The 16763-nt window shown below is 57.3% G+C and overlaps 1 protein-coding gene across 1 annotated transcript; it reads left to right on the top strand.

Moving 5' to 3' along the window:
* The first annotated feature begins 1532 nt into the window (after positions 1–1532).
* UBE2M (ubiquitin conjugating enzyme E2 M) lies at positions 1533–14713 on the top strand. The gene is made up of 6 exons (XM_039518584.1): positions 1533–1849; positions 4308–4402; positions 5173–5211; positions 5629–5732; positions 7940–8003; positions 13886–14713. Exons 1-6 carry the CDS (start codon positions 1741–1743, stop codon positions 14024–14026), a joined length of 552 nt encoding a protein of 183 aa, XP_039374518.1. The 5' UTR covers positions 1533–1740; the 3' UTR covers positions 14027–14713.
* Positions 14714–16763: the final 2050 nt, after the last annotated feature.

The following is a 16763-nucleotide window of genomic DNA, read 5'->3' on the forward strand; positions in this document are numbered from 1 at the left end:
AACTAGTTTTTTCATCTTAGTCAAACACTCCCCCACCCCCCTTGTTTCTCTTGTACATTTTCTCTCTTGCAGATCTCACAACCTTATGCTGGGTATCAGGCTCTGTAATGTGAACAGATCACACTTCTGAAGTGAACAGACGTAAGGCCCAGCGAGGGAGATGTCACCTCTGGGTGTCCTGCCTGATCTCCATGGCTTTAAGAACATCTTTGCCAGTACAGATACAGAAATTATCATCTTGGTGTACATTTCGGAATGATTATGATGACCAGTAGCCTACTGGCTCCCAATAGGTACTTCACATGCCACCCTTTGTTGGACGGTTATGTATTTACCTGTAAAACTTTATGCCTCCCTTGTGCCCTCTGCCAGTGGGCACAGAGCAGTTCCTGGGTCATCCCTGTGGCCACCTCCTGCCATCCCCAAAGGCCATGGCACTAGGTGGCTGTGCGACACCCACTGCTGCCCCCTTCTCTCCCCATCCCCCTGCCAGCCACAGGGCCTTCCAGCTGTATCGTCCCCGTGGCCACCCCGTTCCACCGACGACCACAGGGTCTTCCGGCTGTGTCATCCCCATGGCCGCTCCCTTTCCCCGACGGCCACAGGGCCTTCCGGCTGTATCGTCCCCATGGCCGCCCCCTTCCCCCGACGGCCACAGGGCCTTCCGGCTGTGTCATCCCCATGGCCGCCCCCTTCCCCTGACGGCCAAAGGGCCTTCTGGCTGTATCGTCCCCGTGGCCGCCCCCTTCCGACGGCCACAGGGCCTTCTGGCAGTGTCATCCCCGTGGCCGCCCCCTTCCCCCGACAGCCACAGGGCTTTCCGGCTGTATCATCCCAGTGGCCTCCCCCTTCCCCTGATGGCCACAGGGCCTTCCGGCTGTGTCGTCCCCCCAGCCGCCCCCTTCCCCTGACGGCCACAGGACCTTCCGGCTGTGTCGTCCCCGTGGCCGCCCCCTTCCCCCGACGGCCACAGGGCCTTCCAGCCATGTAACAGCTCGGTGGGCCTGGCATGGGCGGCCAGTTGGCATGAGTTTGGTGACCTCTGACCCCAGCCTTGGTAGTACAATGACCAGAGGACCCCATCCCCCATAATACAGAGGTTGGGTTCCCAGCAGGCTGAGGCACGTTTGGGATCGGGATTCTTCCAAATTCCCCTCCCAGAAGCGTCAGCCTCCCTAAAAACCCCATGGACCGGAAGTCATTCTGCCCTCACTAAAGATGGCGGCCCGCGGACTTCCGCCCTGAACCATACCCGACCCGCGGGTCCCCGCCCCCAGCCTTTTGGAACGCAGCGTCTTCTCCGCACCGGAAAGGCGAGGGCCTGGCGGAAAGTGCCGAGCGTGTGGCGGAAAGTGCCGAGCCCCGGGTGGGCGGTGCCGAGCGTCTGACGTAGGATGCCGGGCGTCCGGCGGAAAGTGCCGATGCTGTGGCGGAAAGCGGCGAGGCTGGGAGTGGGCGGGGCCCAGACCCGGGACGGAATGCAGCCAGGTCCAATCCGTCGGCGGCGGAAGCAGCCGAAGCGCTTCCGGAAAGTGCCGAAGCCCTTCCGGAAGGAGCCGAGCGGGCCGGCCGTTGCCGACGCACCCGCAGCGGCAGCAGCCTGGGCGGCCCCGCTCCGCTTCCCCCCGGGCCCGGCAGCAGCGAGCGACCGACCCGGCCCAGCGCCGGGACCCCGCACAGGCCGCGCCGAGCCCCGCCCCCCGGGCCCGCCTGGGCTCCCGGCCCGGCCCGCCCGGCAGGATGATCAAGCTGTTCTCGCTGAAGCAGCAGAAGAAGGAGGAGGAATCGGCCGGAGGCACCAAGGGCAGCAGCAAGAAGGCGTCGGCCGCGCAGCTCCGCATCCAGAAAGGTACCGCCCGGCCCAGGTCCCTGGTACCGCCCGGCCCAGGTCCCTTCCCCCCCCCCCGGCCCGGTACCGCCCGGCCCAGTACCGCCCGGCCCAGCCCAGCCCAGCCCCCCCTCCCTGGTACCGCCCGGCCCAGGTCCCTCCTCTCCCACTTCGGTCCGGTACCGCACCGACTGGCCCAGATCCCCTTCCTTCCTCCCCGGTACCGCCCAGCCTGGATCTCTCTACCCCCATCCCGATACTGCCCAGACCAGACCCTCGTGGGGAACTGCCCGGCCTAGACCCCGCCCCGCCCCCCACTTCGGTACGGCCCAGTTCAGATCCAGCCCGGATGCTCTGACCCTGGCAATACCTGGCATGGTACTGGCTGGCCTGGCCCAAATCTTGATTGGTACCAGCCCCCTCCCTGGCCCAAATTCTCTATCCACCTGACCTGGTACCACCCGGTCCCAATATTGTCTGGCCCTAACCCACTGGTACCATCTGGCCTGGTCCAGATTCCCTGACCACCATCTGGCCCAGACCCACCTACTGGTACCACTAGGATGAGCCCAGATCCCCTCAACTCAAAAGGTGTAACCCAGCTGATGCTGCTCCTAGGGGAGAGACCCGCCCAGACACAAGGGAAACCCCACTCAGAAACGTACTAGCTGGTGCAAATCCTGGGGCAATCCACAGATTCCCCCCACCTTCAGCGAAAAGGTACTGCCTGGCTCAGGTGGGTGCTGGGAGTGGGGTGCCAGCCTCCTTCCTCCACTCTGTGCCCCCACCTAGAGCCTGTATTGGTGGGGAGAGACCCCATCCACTCATTGGGAGGCACCCGCGCTCAGACCCCATAGATGCCTCGCAATGAGGGGGAGCACAATGGGAAGATTCCCCCAATCCTACACGCACACTGGAAGGTGGCTACTCTCCCCCCCCCCCCATGGGTGAAAGCCCCTCTATGCTGTGGGGGCCCGGCATCCCCTGCTCACATCTTGGGCAGACCTCCACGTTCTCCTGCCCATTACAGAATCCCATGAGCCCGGTGATCCTCCTGCTGGGGAATGGGGAAATCCCTCCTCCTCCAAAAGGGCTTCCTGCTCATCTACCCCCACTGGGGCTCTGCTCCTAAGTTCCCTGTAAGCCGTGTGGCCGAGCAGCAGCCTATTTAGCACCAGGCAGGTACTATGGGAATCTGCCCGGGTACCGGCCAGGGGTGGGAAAAATTAAAGGGATCACTGCTCTGCTCCCCACTCCACCACTTTCTCTGAGAGCCACCCCCCCATGGAGGTCTTCCCCAATGGGGCCCATGCTCTTCACTGCTGAGGGTTCATACAGCCTCCCCAAGACATGCATACTGAGATGCCCCTGCCTACACACATGCTGGGGAGGGCTTCTCAATGCAACAGGGAGAGGAATATTCACTGGAGGGGTGGGAACAGGCGAGGGGATGGCCAGTGTGGCAGGACTCAATATGGGGGCGTTCTTGTGGAGGTCCTTAGACATGGAGGGTCTCATGGGGTTTCCCCGGTGGGGGCGGGGGCCCCCAGTGTGTGTGTGTGGCTCCCGGGGTTCCTCAGCAGGGAAAGAGGACCTCCCCTGTGTGTGTGTGGGTCTCCTGGGGTTTCCCTGACGGGGATGGGAGCCCCACCCAATGGGAACCCATGTTCATGGGAGGAGGGGTGAACCCACTGGGGGTCTCTGATGCAAACCCCACCGCATAACAAATCAGGCACACCTGCAGGCAGCGCCAGCTGTGCAAGAGTCTGCAAAGGGCAGAAACCTGGGTTCTCCCCACTTCTGGCTGTGCCCAGAAAGATACCAGGGCCCATCCCCATTTGCTTGTGTCCCAGTCTGGAGCTCCAATCCACTCTTCCAGAGGGGGCAGGTCAGTGCCCTTGGCTCCCTCTGCCCCATCGTGAGCTGATGGGGGATCCCGGCTGTGCTCCGGGGACGTGCCCAGTGAGGTTCAGCCTATGTCCTGTTGGGAACGTGTGACCCCTCCCTGGCACGTTTCTGTGCATTGCCCATCACCATGGGCCTGATCCTGCTGGGGCCCCGTCCCATGAGGGAGGGCAGTTGGAGACCCGGCGCCAGGCTGAGCTGGGACACAGTCTTAGCTCGTCCTGTTGTGTGAGTAGGGCCTGGGCAGGGCTGTGGGGCAGGGCTGAGTGCCCGGGGGCTGCTCTCAATATGGCACTTCCCCCAGTCTGCTCCCTGAGAGCCAGTGTCCTGACCCCAGCCAGAGTATCATGGACCTCCAGTGAAAAGGAGTTAGTAGGAGGCCCCAGGTCTGTCTCCCTCCCGGGTTGGGGGGCAGGTCAGGATTGTCCCACCCACTGTTGCAATGCCCCTTTCTGATCCAGAGATCTGCCCCCTATGGAGAGTGCGGTGGGCATGGGGCTCCTCCGTGGCGGGAGGGATCTGGGGTTATCCTCTGAACTGACCCATCTCTCCCTGCTTCCTTCCTGCCTCCCAGATATTAACGAACTGAATTTGCCGAAAACATGCGAAATAGATTTCTCCGACCAGGACGACCTCCTCAACTTCAAGCTAGTTATCTGCCCTGACGAGGTGAGGGGGTCCAGCATGTGGGTGGGGAGCAGGGAGTCCTGCATGCCGGGACTTGACTTTCTCTTCCTGCTCCCGGGGAAGCCCCAGCTGCTGCTCAGCTGATGGGCTCAGCCAGTGCCCAGACTCTGGTTGCTGCTTCCTGCTGGCCCTGGCCCAGGCCCAGGCTGCCAGGGGCACAGCTGGTGCTACAGCAGACCTGGGAGGGGGGAGAGGCAGCTGGGCGGCACCTCCGTGTGCATGAGGTGATGGGGTGCTGGAGCCCGAGCCAGTACTCCGGGGAGTGAGATGGGAGCAGGGGCTGCAAAAGATCGATGGCTCTGCACATGCCTCTGCTGTCCCAGCCCCAGATCCAGCCCTGCTGGTGCCCCTCATTCCTGACTATCCCTGCCACTGCTATCCCAGCTTGCTCACCACAGCGCTGCTGGCGCCCCTCAATCCTGAATATTTCCCTCCCGTTACCCCCCCGCTATCCCAGCTTGCCCACCACAGCCCTACTGGTGTCCCTCAATCCTGACTATCTTTCCCCCCCCACTGCTATCCCAGCTCGCTTACCACAGCGCTGCCAGTGTCCCTCAACCCCACCCTGGATCAGGCCCCACAATGCCAGCTGAGCTGAATGGCACGTGGAGGGAGTGTGATCAGAGCCCCTAGCTGCTGCATCTCTGTTACCCTGCACTTGGCTCCATGGGGCCAGGCTGAGCCCAGGCCCCTTGGGGTGCTGGGGGGCCCCCATGAGGATCCTCCCTTGCTGAAGGTCTTTTCTCTTTCAGGGTTTCTATAAAGGGGGGAAGTTTGTCTTCAGTTTTAAGGTAAGTCCCTTCCCTGCCTCTGGGGATTTGCATAGGAGCCTTGATTTGCACAGGAGCCTTGCCTGGCTGGGGGGAAAAGGGGGGCCCTTGGGGCTTCCCCGTGTTGGACTCTCTTCGCGCTGTGTGTGAGCCAAGGAGGGAGTGTCGGCCCCACGAATCTGGTGTCCCCTCTTCTGGGAGGGAGGAAGGTGCTATGTCTGCTCAGGAAGCTGGGGACACGCCTACAGTCCCCCAGAGCTGGCAAGAGGACCCAGGAGTCCGGGCCGCTTGTGTCTTCCTGCTGCGGAGGGAGCAGCACTACGGGTAGGGGGGATTTCAGAGCTCCTGTGAGTTGGTGGGTTCAGGGAGTCTGGGCCCAGCTGCTCTATTGTGGGGGGGCCTTGGGAATGACTCTCCTATCTGTCTGTCTGTCTGCAGGTAGGCCAAGGCTACCCTCATGACCCTCCCAAGGTGAAGTGTGAGACCATGGTGTACCACCCCAACATAGACCTAGAGGGCAACGTCTGCCTAAATATCCTCAGGTAGGGAGCGCACCCGGCCGCCCCACTCTCACTGCTACCCCCAGGCCGGTCTGGGGGATTGCCCCATCCATGCAGATCGGGGAGGAGGGTGGCCCCTCTCCAGCATCAGGATCCTTCCCTGCCCCACCTACACAGATCGGGGGTGGGGAGATATGGGGTGTGACCCGGTGTCTAGAATGGACCTCACTGAGAGTGCACGCTCAGAGCAGACTGCAAGAAACAGGGCAGGCACACGCCAAAAACTGGTGGTTTTAACTACAGGTAGATTCACCAAACCAGTAGCAAATGAGCTGCAATACCACACCGGTTAATAAGAAGCCCAACACAGCCCTCTTATAGGCGTTCCAGCCAGTGGTTCCCATCCCAACAAACTGGTCTGATATAGTGAGAGGTTACTGAAAACCCAATTCACCCTGTGTGAGGTTCCACCAGTCCCACACCGGGTCAGAATGTATCTCAGATCGTACCCGGCTATCACTCTGTCAGCCAATCCTTAGTAAACTAACTGAGAATGTATTAATAAAAATAATAGTTATAAATGGTTAAACGATCGTATACATACAAATGATTGCGAAGTCCTGACCACAGGCTCGTAGCAGTGATGGAATAGACGGCTGGCTTGGAAAGTCTCTCTGGTAACATCCAAAAGATTGGACGGTCTTCAGTCCGTTGTTGAAAATGCTCCTCTTAGAGCAGGGGAGGGCAAACTTTTTGGCCCGAGGGCCACATTGGGTTGCGAAACTGTACGGAGGGCCGGGTAGGGAAGGCTGTGCCCCCAAACAGCCTGGCCCCTGCCCCCATCCGCCCCCCTCCCACTTCTCGCCTTGTGACTGCCCCCCTCAGAACTCCTGACCCATCCAACCCCTGCTGCTCCTTGTCCCCTGACTGCCCCCTCCTGGGAGCCCCCCCACCCCCATCCAACCCTGCTTGCTTCCTGCCTCTTATTCACACCCCCGCCCCCAGAGAGGCCCCTGGGACTCTCACGCCTATCAACCCCCACCCCGATCTCCCCTGCCCCCGCCCCGAACCTCTGCCCCACCCAACCGGCCCCTGTCCCCTGACTGCCCCCTGGGACTTCCTGTCCCTTATCCAACCCCTCCCTGCCCCCTTACCATGCTGCTCAGAGCGGCAGGAGCTTGCAGCCCTGCTGCCCAGCCAGAGACAGCCACGCAGGAGCCTGCGGCGGGCCAGAGCGCTGGCAGTGTGGTGTGGTGAGGTGAGGCTGTGGGGGAAGGGGGAGGACAGCAGGAGAGGGGCTGGGGGCTAGCCTCCCCGGCCGGGAGCTCAAAGACTGGGCAGGACGATCCCACGGGCCGGATGTGGCCCGTTGGCTGTAGTTTACCCACTTCCCTCTTACAGGAAAGAGGCAAACTGGAGATGTCTCAGGTGCCTTTTATATCCTCTGCCATGTGTATGGAAAGTTACTGTCCCAAACAAAGCCTAGAGCCTGTGTGTATGGACAAAGATGGAGTCTGAGATCACATGTCCACATCACCTGCCCTTACATGTTTTACTGAATCACAGGGGTGGCCACTGGCTCCTTGCGCTCTGAGGTGTCCTCCGGAAGAGAGTTGGTTCTTCTGAGTAGTCCATTCACAATGGGCTGGGGAGACTGAATGTTAACTACCTTGTGGGTGTTACCCGAAGGACAAACGCATGTGGGATACCGATAACTAGCCAATCTTCACACCTTCAGATGCCGTGGTGATCCGTGGATTTAACCAGGATAATTGTATTTGACTTTTCCATTGACACCTCACATGATAGACTCGGTATAAGATTTGTTGCAATTGTATAACAGTGGTAGCAACTGCTACAAATGGTCATCTTCAATCCTACAGCATCACGGGGGGAATCCCCTGTGGCCCACCCCCATGGAGCTGGGGGAGAGGGATATGGGGGATCCCCTGTGGTCTGCCCACAGGGAGGGGGGAGGGATATGGGGGATTCCCCTCCAGCAGTACTGCCCTTCTCCTTACATACAGGTTTTGGGGCAACCCCTCCTCCCATAATCTCCATGATCCCCACCCCCCAGTCAGATTCCAATGTGATCCCCACCCCAAAACCTCCTCCCCCCCACTTGCCACCTGTCTGGCTCTCCTCCCCAGTCAGAACCTGGGATGATCCCCTGCCACCCAAGTGTGGTGTCGCTCCTCTCCTGGGCTTGGCCGCAGGGTCCTCACTCATGGCTCTTTTCTGCCCCGCAGAGAGGACTGGAAACCCGTACTAACAATAAACTCTATAATTTATGGTCTGCAGTACCTCTTCTTGGTGAGTACCGGATGGGGGTGAATGTTTCACCTGCACCGCTGGAGGGTGGGGGACAGGTGTGTGTGTGGGGGGGACATGTTGTGGGGGCCGTGGGGCAGGAGGCGGGAGGGACCTGGTGTCCCCTGCACTGTTCGGGGTGGAGGTAGCCCTGGCATTTCAGCAGGGCTGGGAAGGGGCGTGGTTGCTTCCTGCAATGTGTTTGGAGGCTGGTCGTGGGGTGCTGATCTCTGTCCTCTTGCAGTTTGGGGGAGCGGTGGGGTGATTTCTTCCTAGGGTCTCTGGGCAGGCTATGGTGTGTGTGTGGGGGCAGTCCCCTGAGAGCCGAGGGAGGCACTGGCAGGTTACTCTGTGCCAGGGCTGGGGGGGTTGGCGTAGCTGTGTGCTGAGCTGCCTGCAGTGCCATGCTCCACTCCGCATGGCCTGTTGCCTGGCAAGGCCCCGGGGCCGGCTCTCCTGTGGGTTTCCATCTCTTCAGGTCCCTGGTGCTCTGCTCGGCCCTGCCCAGGGCTCCCTCACCCTGGCGCAGGCTGGGTGCCCTGTGGCTCTTCCCGCGGGCATGACTGGTTGCTGTGTCCTTGGGGGGCGGAGCTGCCACCCAGCCTGGGGCAGCCTTCCAAGAGCCCATTGCGCACCATTGGGATGTGGGGTCTCTCCTTTGGCTCAGCTGCTGCATCCCTGGTGCCTTGGCCTGACTCTGACACAATTGATGGAGGCTTTGGGGGGTCCTGGAGCTTCCCCTAAAGACTCTGGTCAACCTGATGGGTGCAAAGAGCCGCCCAAAAGGGGACAGGGGGCAACGGGCTGAGCAGCATCTGCCAGCAGCCTGAAATGGGTGAGCTTGGTGGACTGTTAACCCTGAACCCTAATGACAGGCAGCTTTAAATAGTAGCATCGTGAAATATTTCGCTGCCGTTCTCTTGAGCAGAGGCGTTCAGCAAATGTGCTTCTCCCCACAGCCTCTTATCTGTCTCTTTCTTGAGGCAGTTCTACAGTCGATTAAAATCCCCAGGGGCAGAATCAGTGGAGTCCAATGTAACCTTAAAATACATCCTGCAGGTGGAAATCAATACACACATTCCCGTCTATCCCTCCTCTCTCCCCCCATCACTGTGGTAGTTGAGCACCTCACAATCTTCCGTGGATTTATCCTCACACAGCCTTGTGGGGCAGGGCTGGGCCGTTATACCCATTGTACAGATGGGGCAGTGAGGCACGGGGATGGCTGGTCACACAGGGGCAGTGACAGCGCAGGGAAGAGATGATGCAGCTCCCAAGTTCTCTAACCATTGGGCCATCCTGCCCCTTTAATGGACAGCAATGGCACGATTTCCAAGGCCCTGCAGAGTGCAAGGGGATTAGGTCTGAACTCTGCCCTGTCGCGTGCATTCCAAGGAGGCTGCAGGATAAAAGTCCCGTGATGTGCTAGCTTGTAAAGACACCCTCTAACTTCCTTAAAAAGAAACCGATGCTTCTCCTTGAGTTTAAGACCAGGAAGAGACCATTAAATCTGGGCTGACCTCCATACAGCGAGGTTTGGCAGACCTCGATTGTTGGTGTTTTGTAATTTTGATGGATCATGTTGGTTTTTCTTTTACGCATTTTTTCAATTTTTATCCATTTCAGTGTTGACAGTTTTCCAAAATGACGGGGTTTAAGCGTTTCTATTGTTTACAATTTTCACACGTGTAGAAAATGATTGGAGAGGGCCGGACAATTATGTAGTGACCTTAGACGCTGAGATTTGAAGTTAGTTTTATCACTGTTAAAACCTAGTTGTCCACATATGTCAAATGATACAAAGTAAATAGCCTGAAATCAAACTCCAGTGAGTTCTTAAGCAACATTTTTCTTTCTTTGCCTCCTGTAATTTTTGATGCTCAATGGAAATGTTTTTCATTGGTTGGTGGATGCGCGGCGACAGTGCCGTTTACTGACACTTGCCAATTGCGATGTGATCCTGCCGAGCTGCTAAATTCCATCCTCTCACTGCTGCACTGAGCCCAATAACCTGAGTTTGGCTAAAGCATCTCCCAGGAAAGGGATCTGGGCTGGATCTGAAGCCATCAGGAGACAGAGAATCCATCGCTTGCCTTGGTAGTTGGTTCCAGTGGTTAATGGCTCTCACACTGTTAAAGTTTTGTGCCTTTATTTCTAATTGGAATTTGTCTGGCCTCAGCTTCCAAACCTTCTTGTTCTGCTTTTCCCTGCTAGATTAGAACCTTTTAGTGTGTGCGCTGGAATCTAGTCTTTTCACAGTGCAATGGTTTGGGGGAGGGGGTCCATGGGAACAGCCTCCAGCCTTCCCTGAGCTTGGCCTTGGTTCTGAATCTGCACCACAATGGGTCACACACAGCACCCCCTCGGCCTCAGCAGCTGTTTGGAGCCTGATTCCGGGTGTGAGCCTGGCTGGGTGTGAGCCTTCCCCTTTCAAAGTGACCCACAAAGGGGTTTAAAAACCAGAAATGGGGCTTGTCCCCTCACACACATTTCTAGTGAATTTTGGAGATTTTTCTCCATGTTTTTTCCACCTTAAAAAGGTTGGGAATGTCAGATCTGGGTTTTCCTGGTGTAGGCTGGAGAATCTATGGGAAGATTTTTGGGATGTTTCTTCTGTGGGGGGGGCTGATGTTTTAACAGTGCTGACCTTTCTCCAAAATGGTCTTCAGTCATTGGAGTTAAATGGATCTTGAATATTTGACATAACTATGGGTTGTTTGCCTTGTTGTGGTCCAGGGTATCAGAGAGACAAGGCAGGTGAGGTAATATCTTTTATTGCAGTGGCTCTCAACCTTTCCAGACAACTGTACCCCTTTCAGCAGTCTGATTTGTCTTGAGTACCCCAAGTTTCACCTCACTTAAAAATGACTTGCTTACAGAATCAGACCTAAAAATATAAGTGTCACAGCCAATAGTTCTGACAAATTGCTTCATTTTCATTTTTACCACATAGTAAAATAAATCAATTGGGATATAAATATTGTACTTATAGTATATAGAGAAGTATAAACAAGTCATTGTATGAAATTTTAGTTTGTACTGACTTTGCTGGCGCTTTTTATGTAGCGTGTTGTAAAACTAGGCAAATATCTAGATGAGTTGACGTACCCTCAGAAGACCCCTGTGTACTTCCAGGGGTGCACGTACCCCTCGTTGAGAACCATTGTTTTATTGCACCCACTTCTCTGTGAGAGAGACAAATTGGCCTGCCAAATCCAGGGTTGGGGGCCATCTAGGGAACGGGGGTAAAAATTTGTCTGGGAATTGGTCCTGCTTTGAGCAGGGGGTTGGACTGGATGACCTCCTGAGGTCCCTTCCAGCCCTGATATTTTATGATTCTGATAACTTGCTAGCGTACACAGAGCTCTTCTTCAGATCTGGGAAAGGTTCTCAGGTGTAACAGCTTAATACAAGGTGGAACAGATTGTTTAGTATAAGGAATTAATTAACAAGGGACCCATTCATAGTGAAGTAGTCTATTAACACCTCTGCAGTTATAGGACCAAAAAGGTGGGTTAGTGGGTAACAGATTGTTATAATGAGCCGTAAATCCAGTGTCTTTGAGTCCATGATTTTTCGTGTCTAGCAGAGTTATGAATTTAAGCTCCCAGGCTCATCTTTTGAAGGTGTTGCAGAGGTTTCCTTAGAGGACGAGAATCGAGAGGCCAGATGCAGAGTCAAGTATCAGGAGGTAGCTGTGTTAGTCTGTATCTACAAAAACAGCAAGGAGTCCGGTGGCACCTTAAAGACTAACAGATTTATTTGGGCATAAGCTTTCGTGGGTTTCAGTTGCATCTGAAGAAGTGGGTTTTTTACCCACAAAAGCTTATGCCCAAATAAATCTGTTTAGTCTTTAAGGTGCCACTGGACTCCTTGTTGTTTCTGCAGATACAGAGTGATCGCTGTGTGAAAAGTGTTTGCTCAGAGATAAGGGTGGTCTTGTGTCTCACCGTTTTTCTGTGCGAGTTCATTAGCAATCATAGTGATTGTCCTGTTTTGCCCATGTAGTTGTTGTTGGGGCGTGTAGTGCACTGGATGAGGTACAGCACATGTAATAGGCGTGTGTACAATCCATGGGACAGGGCCCAAGATGGCGGCGGTGGCGGAGGAGCGGCTCCTGTCGGAGGGGAAGGAGGCGCCATGGGCTTGGCGTGCCTCTCCCCGGCGCCCTTGGAGCGGCTCCCTCAGAGCAACGTGCTGGTGGGGCCGCCCATCGTGGCCATCGAGAGCATCCTCAGCTTCCTCTCCTAAGGCGAGATCAGCCAGCTCCACCTGGTGAGGGGCGGGGCTGAGGGGGGCTGGGTCATCAGCTCCTCCTGGTGGTGGGCGAGGGGGACCGGGAAGGCAGCGCAGGGGAAGGGGGGAATATCAAGCCAGGGCCCGATTGAACCTACGGCCCTGCTGCAGGTGCCCCCTGAGTCCGTCATGTCTGTCCCTGCTGCTGGGAGGGTTGGGGTGAAATCCCCCCACCCTCCCGCCCGGGTTTTGTCTAATGCAATTACTCAGGTCTGTCTGGAGGAAAAGGAGGTGGGCGGAAGGGGAGAGGGGCCCACTGTCACCATCTCTTGCAGTCTGATGTCGCCAGCTGGACCGATCTTACCTCAGTACTGTGCTGGAGTTGTGGAAAAGCCAGGCAATTCCCCCCACCACCACCACTTCTGTTCAGCAGCTTCTTAGTTGGGGTCTGTCCCTTCCTCCCCCCACCCCCCCCCCCCGGCAAATAAGAGCCCGTGTGTTAAGCGTTTTGGTTTATTTGCCTTGGGAGGCATCCTATTTGTTTGCTCATCAGTTTCCTTACTTAATTGTTACATTCATCTCCTGTATGATTTAATTGGGGATTGGTCCTGCTTTGAGCAGGGGGTTGGACTAGATGACCTGCTGAGGTCCCTTCCAACCCTGATATTCTGTGACTGGCGGGTGCTTGCGTGGGGTAGTTATCCTCCTAGCAGTGAAGATACAGCTGCAGGTTTTGCATCAGTTGTTCTGAGAGGGTCTGGTGCTGCTTTGAGTGGGTGGGGTGCCTGCTTCTGATGGATGTGGGGGGCTGTTTGCAGACCAGGGGATGGGGTTCGGGAAAGATTTCTTTCTGGATGTGATCCCCATCCAGTATGGGTTGTGATTGTTACCTGATATCCCGTGTGGACCCTGGAGCGGTAGGAACAACCAGGGGTGTGCCGTAGGAGTGTCTTTGTTAGACACGGAAAGTCAATAAAGACACTGGATTTATGGCTTATTACAGCAACCGATGACGCGCTAACCCTCCTTTGTCCTACGCCTGCAGAGGTGTGTTAAGTGCCCACTTCACCTTGAATGGTCTCTGACAACATAATTAGAGGTAACCCTGCAGGGATTTCAAACAAGCTGACTGTGGCCTGGGCTACATGCAGAGATTGTACCACTGTCACTCCGTCAGCTAGAGGAGTGACGTGTTATGCGCGCACTGACAGTGGTATGACCTTAGCCTGGCTGCAGTTATACTGTCCTATACCACTATAATGGCATCCGCTGCATGTGATGTACTGCGTTAACTGTAGCGGGGTAGTTGGTGATACAACTTTCTGTTGTTCGCTAGCGCTGATCTAGAGCTTGACAAAGGAGGTCAGTATCCACCCCCATTTTACAGGTGGGGAAACTGAGGCACTGACAGGGGCGATGGCGAACCAGGAATAGAACCAGGTGTCTCAGAGTCTCCTTTGGTTAAAGTGAATGGAGGTGAGGGACGCAGCGAGGGGCCCACGGAAGTGAGACTAAGGATTGTTTTGCGGCTGAACTCGGGGAAGGACGGTAGGGCTGGCGTGTGGCAGGGGGGTGCAGCCCTGACTTGAGGGGGGGGTGGTGATCAGGGTCATGGCAAGCCTCTAACTCTGTCTCCTCCCCGCCCGCAGGAGCCAAACCCTGAAGACCCCCTGAACAAAGAGGCTGCCGAGGTCCTTCAGAACAACAGACGCCTGTTTGAGCAGAACGTGCAGCGCTCCATGCGAGGCGGCTACATAGGCTCCACCTACTTCGAGCGTTGCCTCAAATAGAACTGACCAGCCGCCCCCACCCCTCCCACGAGGGACTCTGCCAACACCGCTGCCTTCAGCCACCGGGGGGCATGGGAGCCTGGCACCGGCAGGGCCCCCCTCGCTGCTCACGGCCTCTGCCCCTGGCAGCCTTCCCCCCACTCCCGCTGGAGGGGAGGTGGCTGCTGAGGGATGGGGCAGGGCTTACATTTGCATCCCCTGCCCCACCCATACAGCCCCCTCTTCCCTATTGGTCGCTCTCCTGCTGGTTTCCCAGCACGCTCAGGCCCCGAGCAGAGCGCCCTCTAGCCGTGGCCCAGCGTGAGCGCACTGGCTCCTCCCCCTGGCTTCGCAGAGCACATCTATTTATTAGGCGGGGGGCTGCAGCAGGGGTGTAGGGCAGGCCGGGGGTGCATGCAGTCCTGCCGTGGGGGGGGCCGGGCCCGCCCCTCCCCTTTTACATCCCTCTTGTGTCTGGTTTTTAAAAACAAAGCGCCCCACTTACAGCAAAGCGAAGGCTGATTATCCAATGGGACTGGGCTGGAGGTGGGGCCGGGGCTGATCGAACCCCGCCCCCTTCTGCCCCAGGCCTCACCCCCCCAATGAACTGGTTCTTTGCCACGCTGGGGCCTCCTGCCAGCCCCGGGGCCATGAAGCCACTGTACTCTAGCGTGTCGGGTTATTAAAGGGGAATGTTAGCACACCTCACTGCCCAGGGCCTGTCTGTGCCTTATTGCTCCGCCGCCCACTCCTCGAGGGGCTGCCCACCCAGCTGCCCCTGCAGGGGGCACAGGAGTCCATATCTCCCCCCAGCCTCCCCTCCCTGCTTAGAATCATAGAATATCGGGGTTGGAAGGGACCTCAGGAGGTATCTAGTCCAACCCCCTGCTCAAAGCAGGACCAATTCCCAACTAAATCATCCCAGCCAGGGCTTTGTCAGGCCTGACCTTAAAAACCTCTAGGGAAGGCGATTCCACCACCTCCCTAGGTAACCCATTCCAGTGCTTCACCACCCTCCTAGTGAAAAAGTTTTTCCTAATATCCAACCTAAACCTCCCCCTCTGCAACTTGAGACCATTTCTCCTTGTTCTGTCATCTACTACCACTGAGAACAGTCTAGATCCATCCTCTTTGGAACCCCCTTTCAGGTAGTTGAAAGCAGCTATCAAATCCCCCCTCGTTCTTCTCTTCTGCAGACTAAACAATCCCAGTTCCCTCAGCCTCTCCTCATAAGTCATGTGCTCCAGCCCCCTAATCATTTTTGTTGCCCTCCGCTGGACTCTCTCCAATTTATCCACATCCTTCTTGTAGTGGGGGGGCCCAAAACTGGACACAGTTCTCCAGATGAGGCCTCACCAGTGTCGAATAGAGGGGAATGATCGCGTCCCTCGATCTGCTGGCAGTGCCCCTACTTATACAGCCCCAAATGCTGTTAGCCGCCTTGGCAACCAAGGCACACTGCTGACTTAGCCCCAGCAGCAAGATGGGCCCCAGGCCTCTGGCCTGCTGTGCTGTTTGAAGTGGCTAGTGGGTAAGAAGTGGGGTTGACCCCCCCTGCTCCCCAGCACAGCGGGTAGCTCCTCCCTCTCTGCGCACTTCTGCGGCTGGCTTAGAAACCGCCAAGCCTTGTTGGTGGGTGTTCGCTGCCCCGGGGCTGCCCAAGCAGGCCTGAGAGAAGGACAGATGTGCAATGGTGGAGGGGTAAAGCCATAATATGGGCTCATGAGATGCAACTGCTGCCCCCTCCTGGCTAGGAAGGGAAGGGCTGATCTCTGGTGCCAGGGTGAGACTCAAGTGGCCAAGAGGGGGCCCAGCTGCCTGGAAGTGGGGGATGGGTATCCAGCCTCTGGCTGAGTCACTGTTGCCTCTTCCCCTGCTGCGGAGCTGCCTGGGGCTCAGCATGGAGGGAGAATTCCCCATCAGAAGGAAAGTGTAGGGCGGGTGGGTGGCCTGTTCCTACAGCTGCCTGGCTCGTGGTAGCCAGTTCTGTCTGCATGTAACCTGCAGCCTGGGTGCTGCAGCAGCTTCTGTGGGATCCTCTGCCCCTGTGTGCACCCTCGGAGGGGAGAGAGTGGAGCCAGCTGCACTAAGGGGGTGGTGGTTGGGGGATGTTTGCAATCTAAGCTCCTTTACCTGCTTCCTGCAGGTTCTGGGCCCTGCTGCCGACCCGCCTTCCAGGCACCCTGGAGGGCTGCCTTTGCTCCTCTCTGGTGGGGTGTGGACTGAGCTCTGACATGACCCCTTGCCGAACCAGCACCGTGTGGGTGACTTGGTGGGGGTGGCGATCCCTGTGGCAAGGAGGCTGCCAAGAAGCTGGGATCGGGCCTCGTCGCCAGGCCTGAGGCAGTGTGAAATGTTGTCTCCCCATGTCCCACAGGGGCTGAGCCATGGTGGCGGGGGGCTCGGTTCTGCATGGAGCAGGGCTGGCGGATGAGGCGGAGGGGTGGGGGCTGTGAGGGCAGTTTCCTGCCCAGGAGCAGGGAAGTGTCACTTTGCTGTCCTGTTATCCCTCACGCTGGGCTGTTTGTGCTGGAGCCCCGCTCGCAGATGAAGTGATTTTTTCCCCCCCTGCCCTGACTGGGCAGCCCCTTGTCCCCTTGTCCTCACTGGGCTGAGGATCCAGGGGTGCTAAGGTTGGACGGGATGGTTGTGATCATCTCGTCCCATCGCTGGCCAGCCCAGGCTCTCACGCCGCCGCTCCCCTGGGTGGCCTCTGGGGAGATGGGGGTCGGCCCTTGCATTGCTGTGGCTGGTGTAC

This window comes from Mauremys reevesii, unplaced genomic scaffold (genome assembly GCF_016161935.1).
Source record: "Mauremys reevesii isolate NIE-2019 unplaced genomic scaffold, ASM1616193v1 Contig50, whole genome shotgun sequence".
In the NCBI taxonomy this organism is placed as follows: Eukaryota; Metazoa; Chordata; order Testudines; family Geoemydidae; genus Mauremys; species Mauremys reevesii.

Coding starts and splice junctions, on each gene's coding strand:
- UBE2M (XM_039518584.1), top strand. CDS start 1,741: ATGATCAAGCTGTTCTCGCTGAAGCAGCAGAAGAAGGAGGAGGAATCG. Junction 5,733..7,939: donor GTCTGCCTAAATATCCTCAG/GTAGGGAGCGCA, acceptor TCTGCCCCGCAG/AGAGGACTGGAAACCCGTAC. Junction 8,004..13,885: donor GTCTGCAGTACCTCTTCTTG/GTGAGTACCGGA, acceptor CCCCGCCCGCAG/GAGCCAAACCCTGAAGACCC.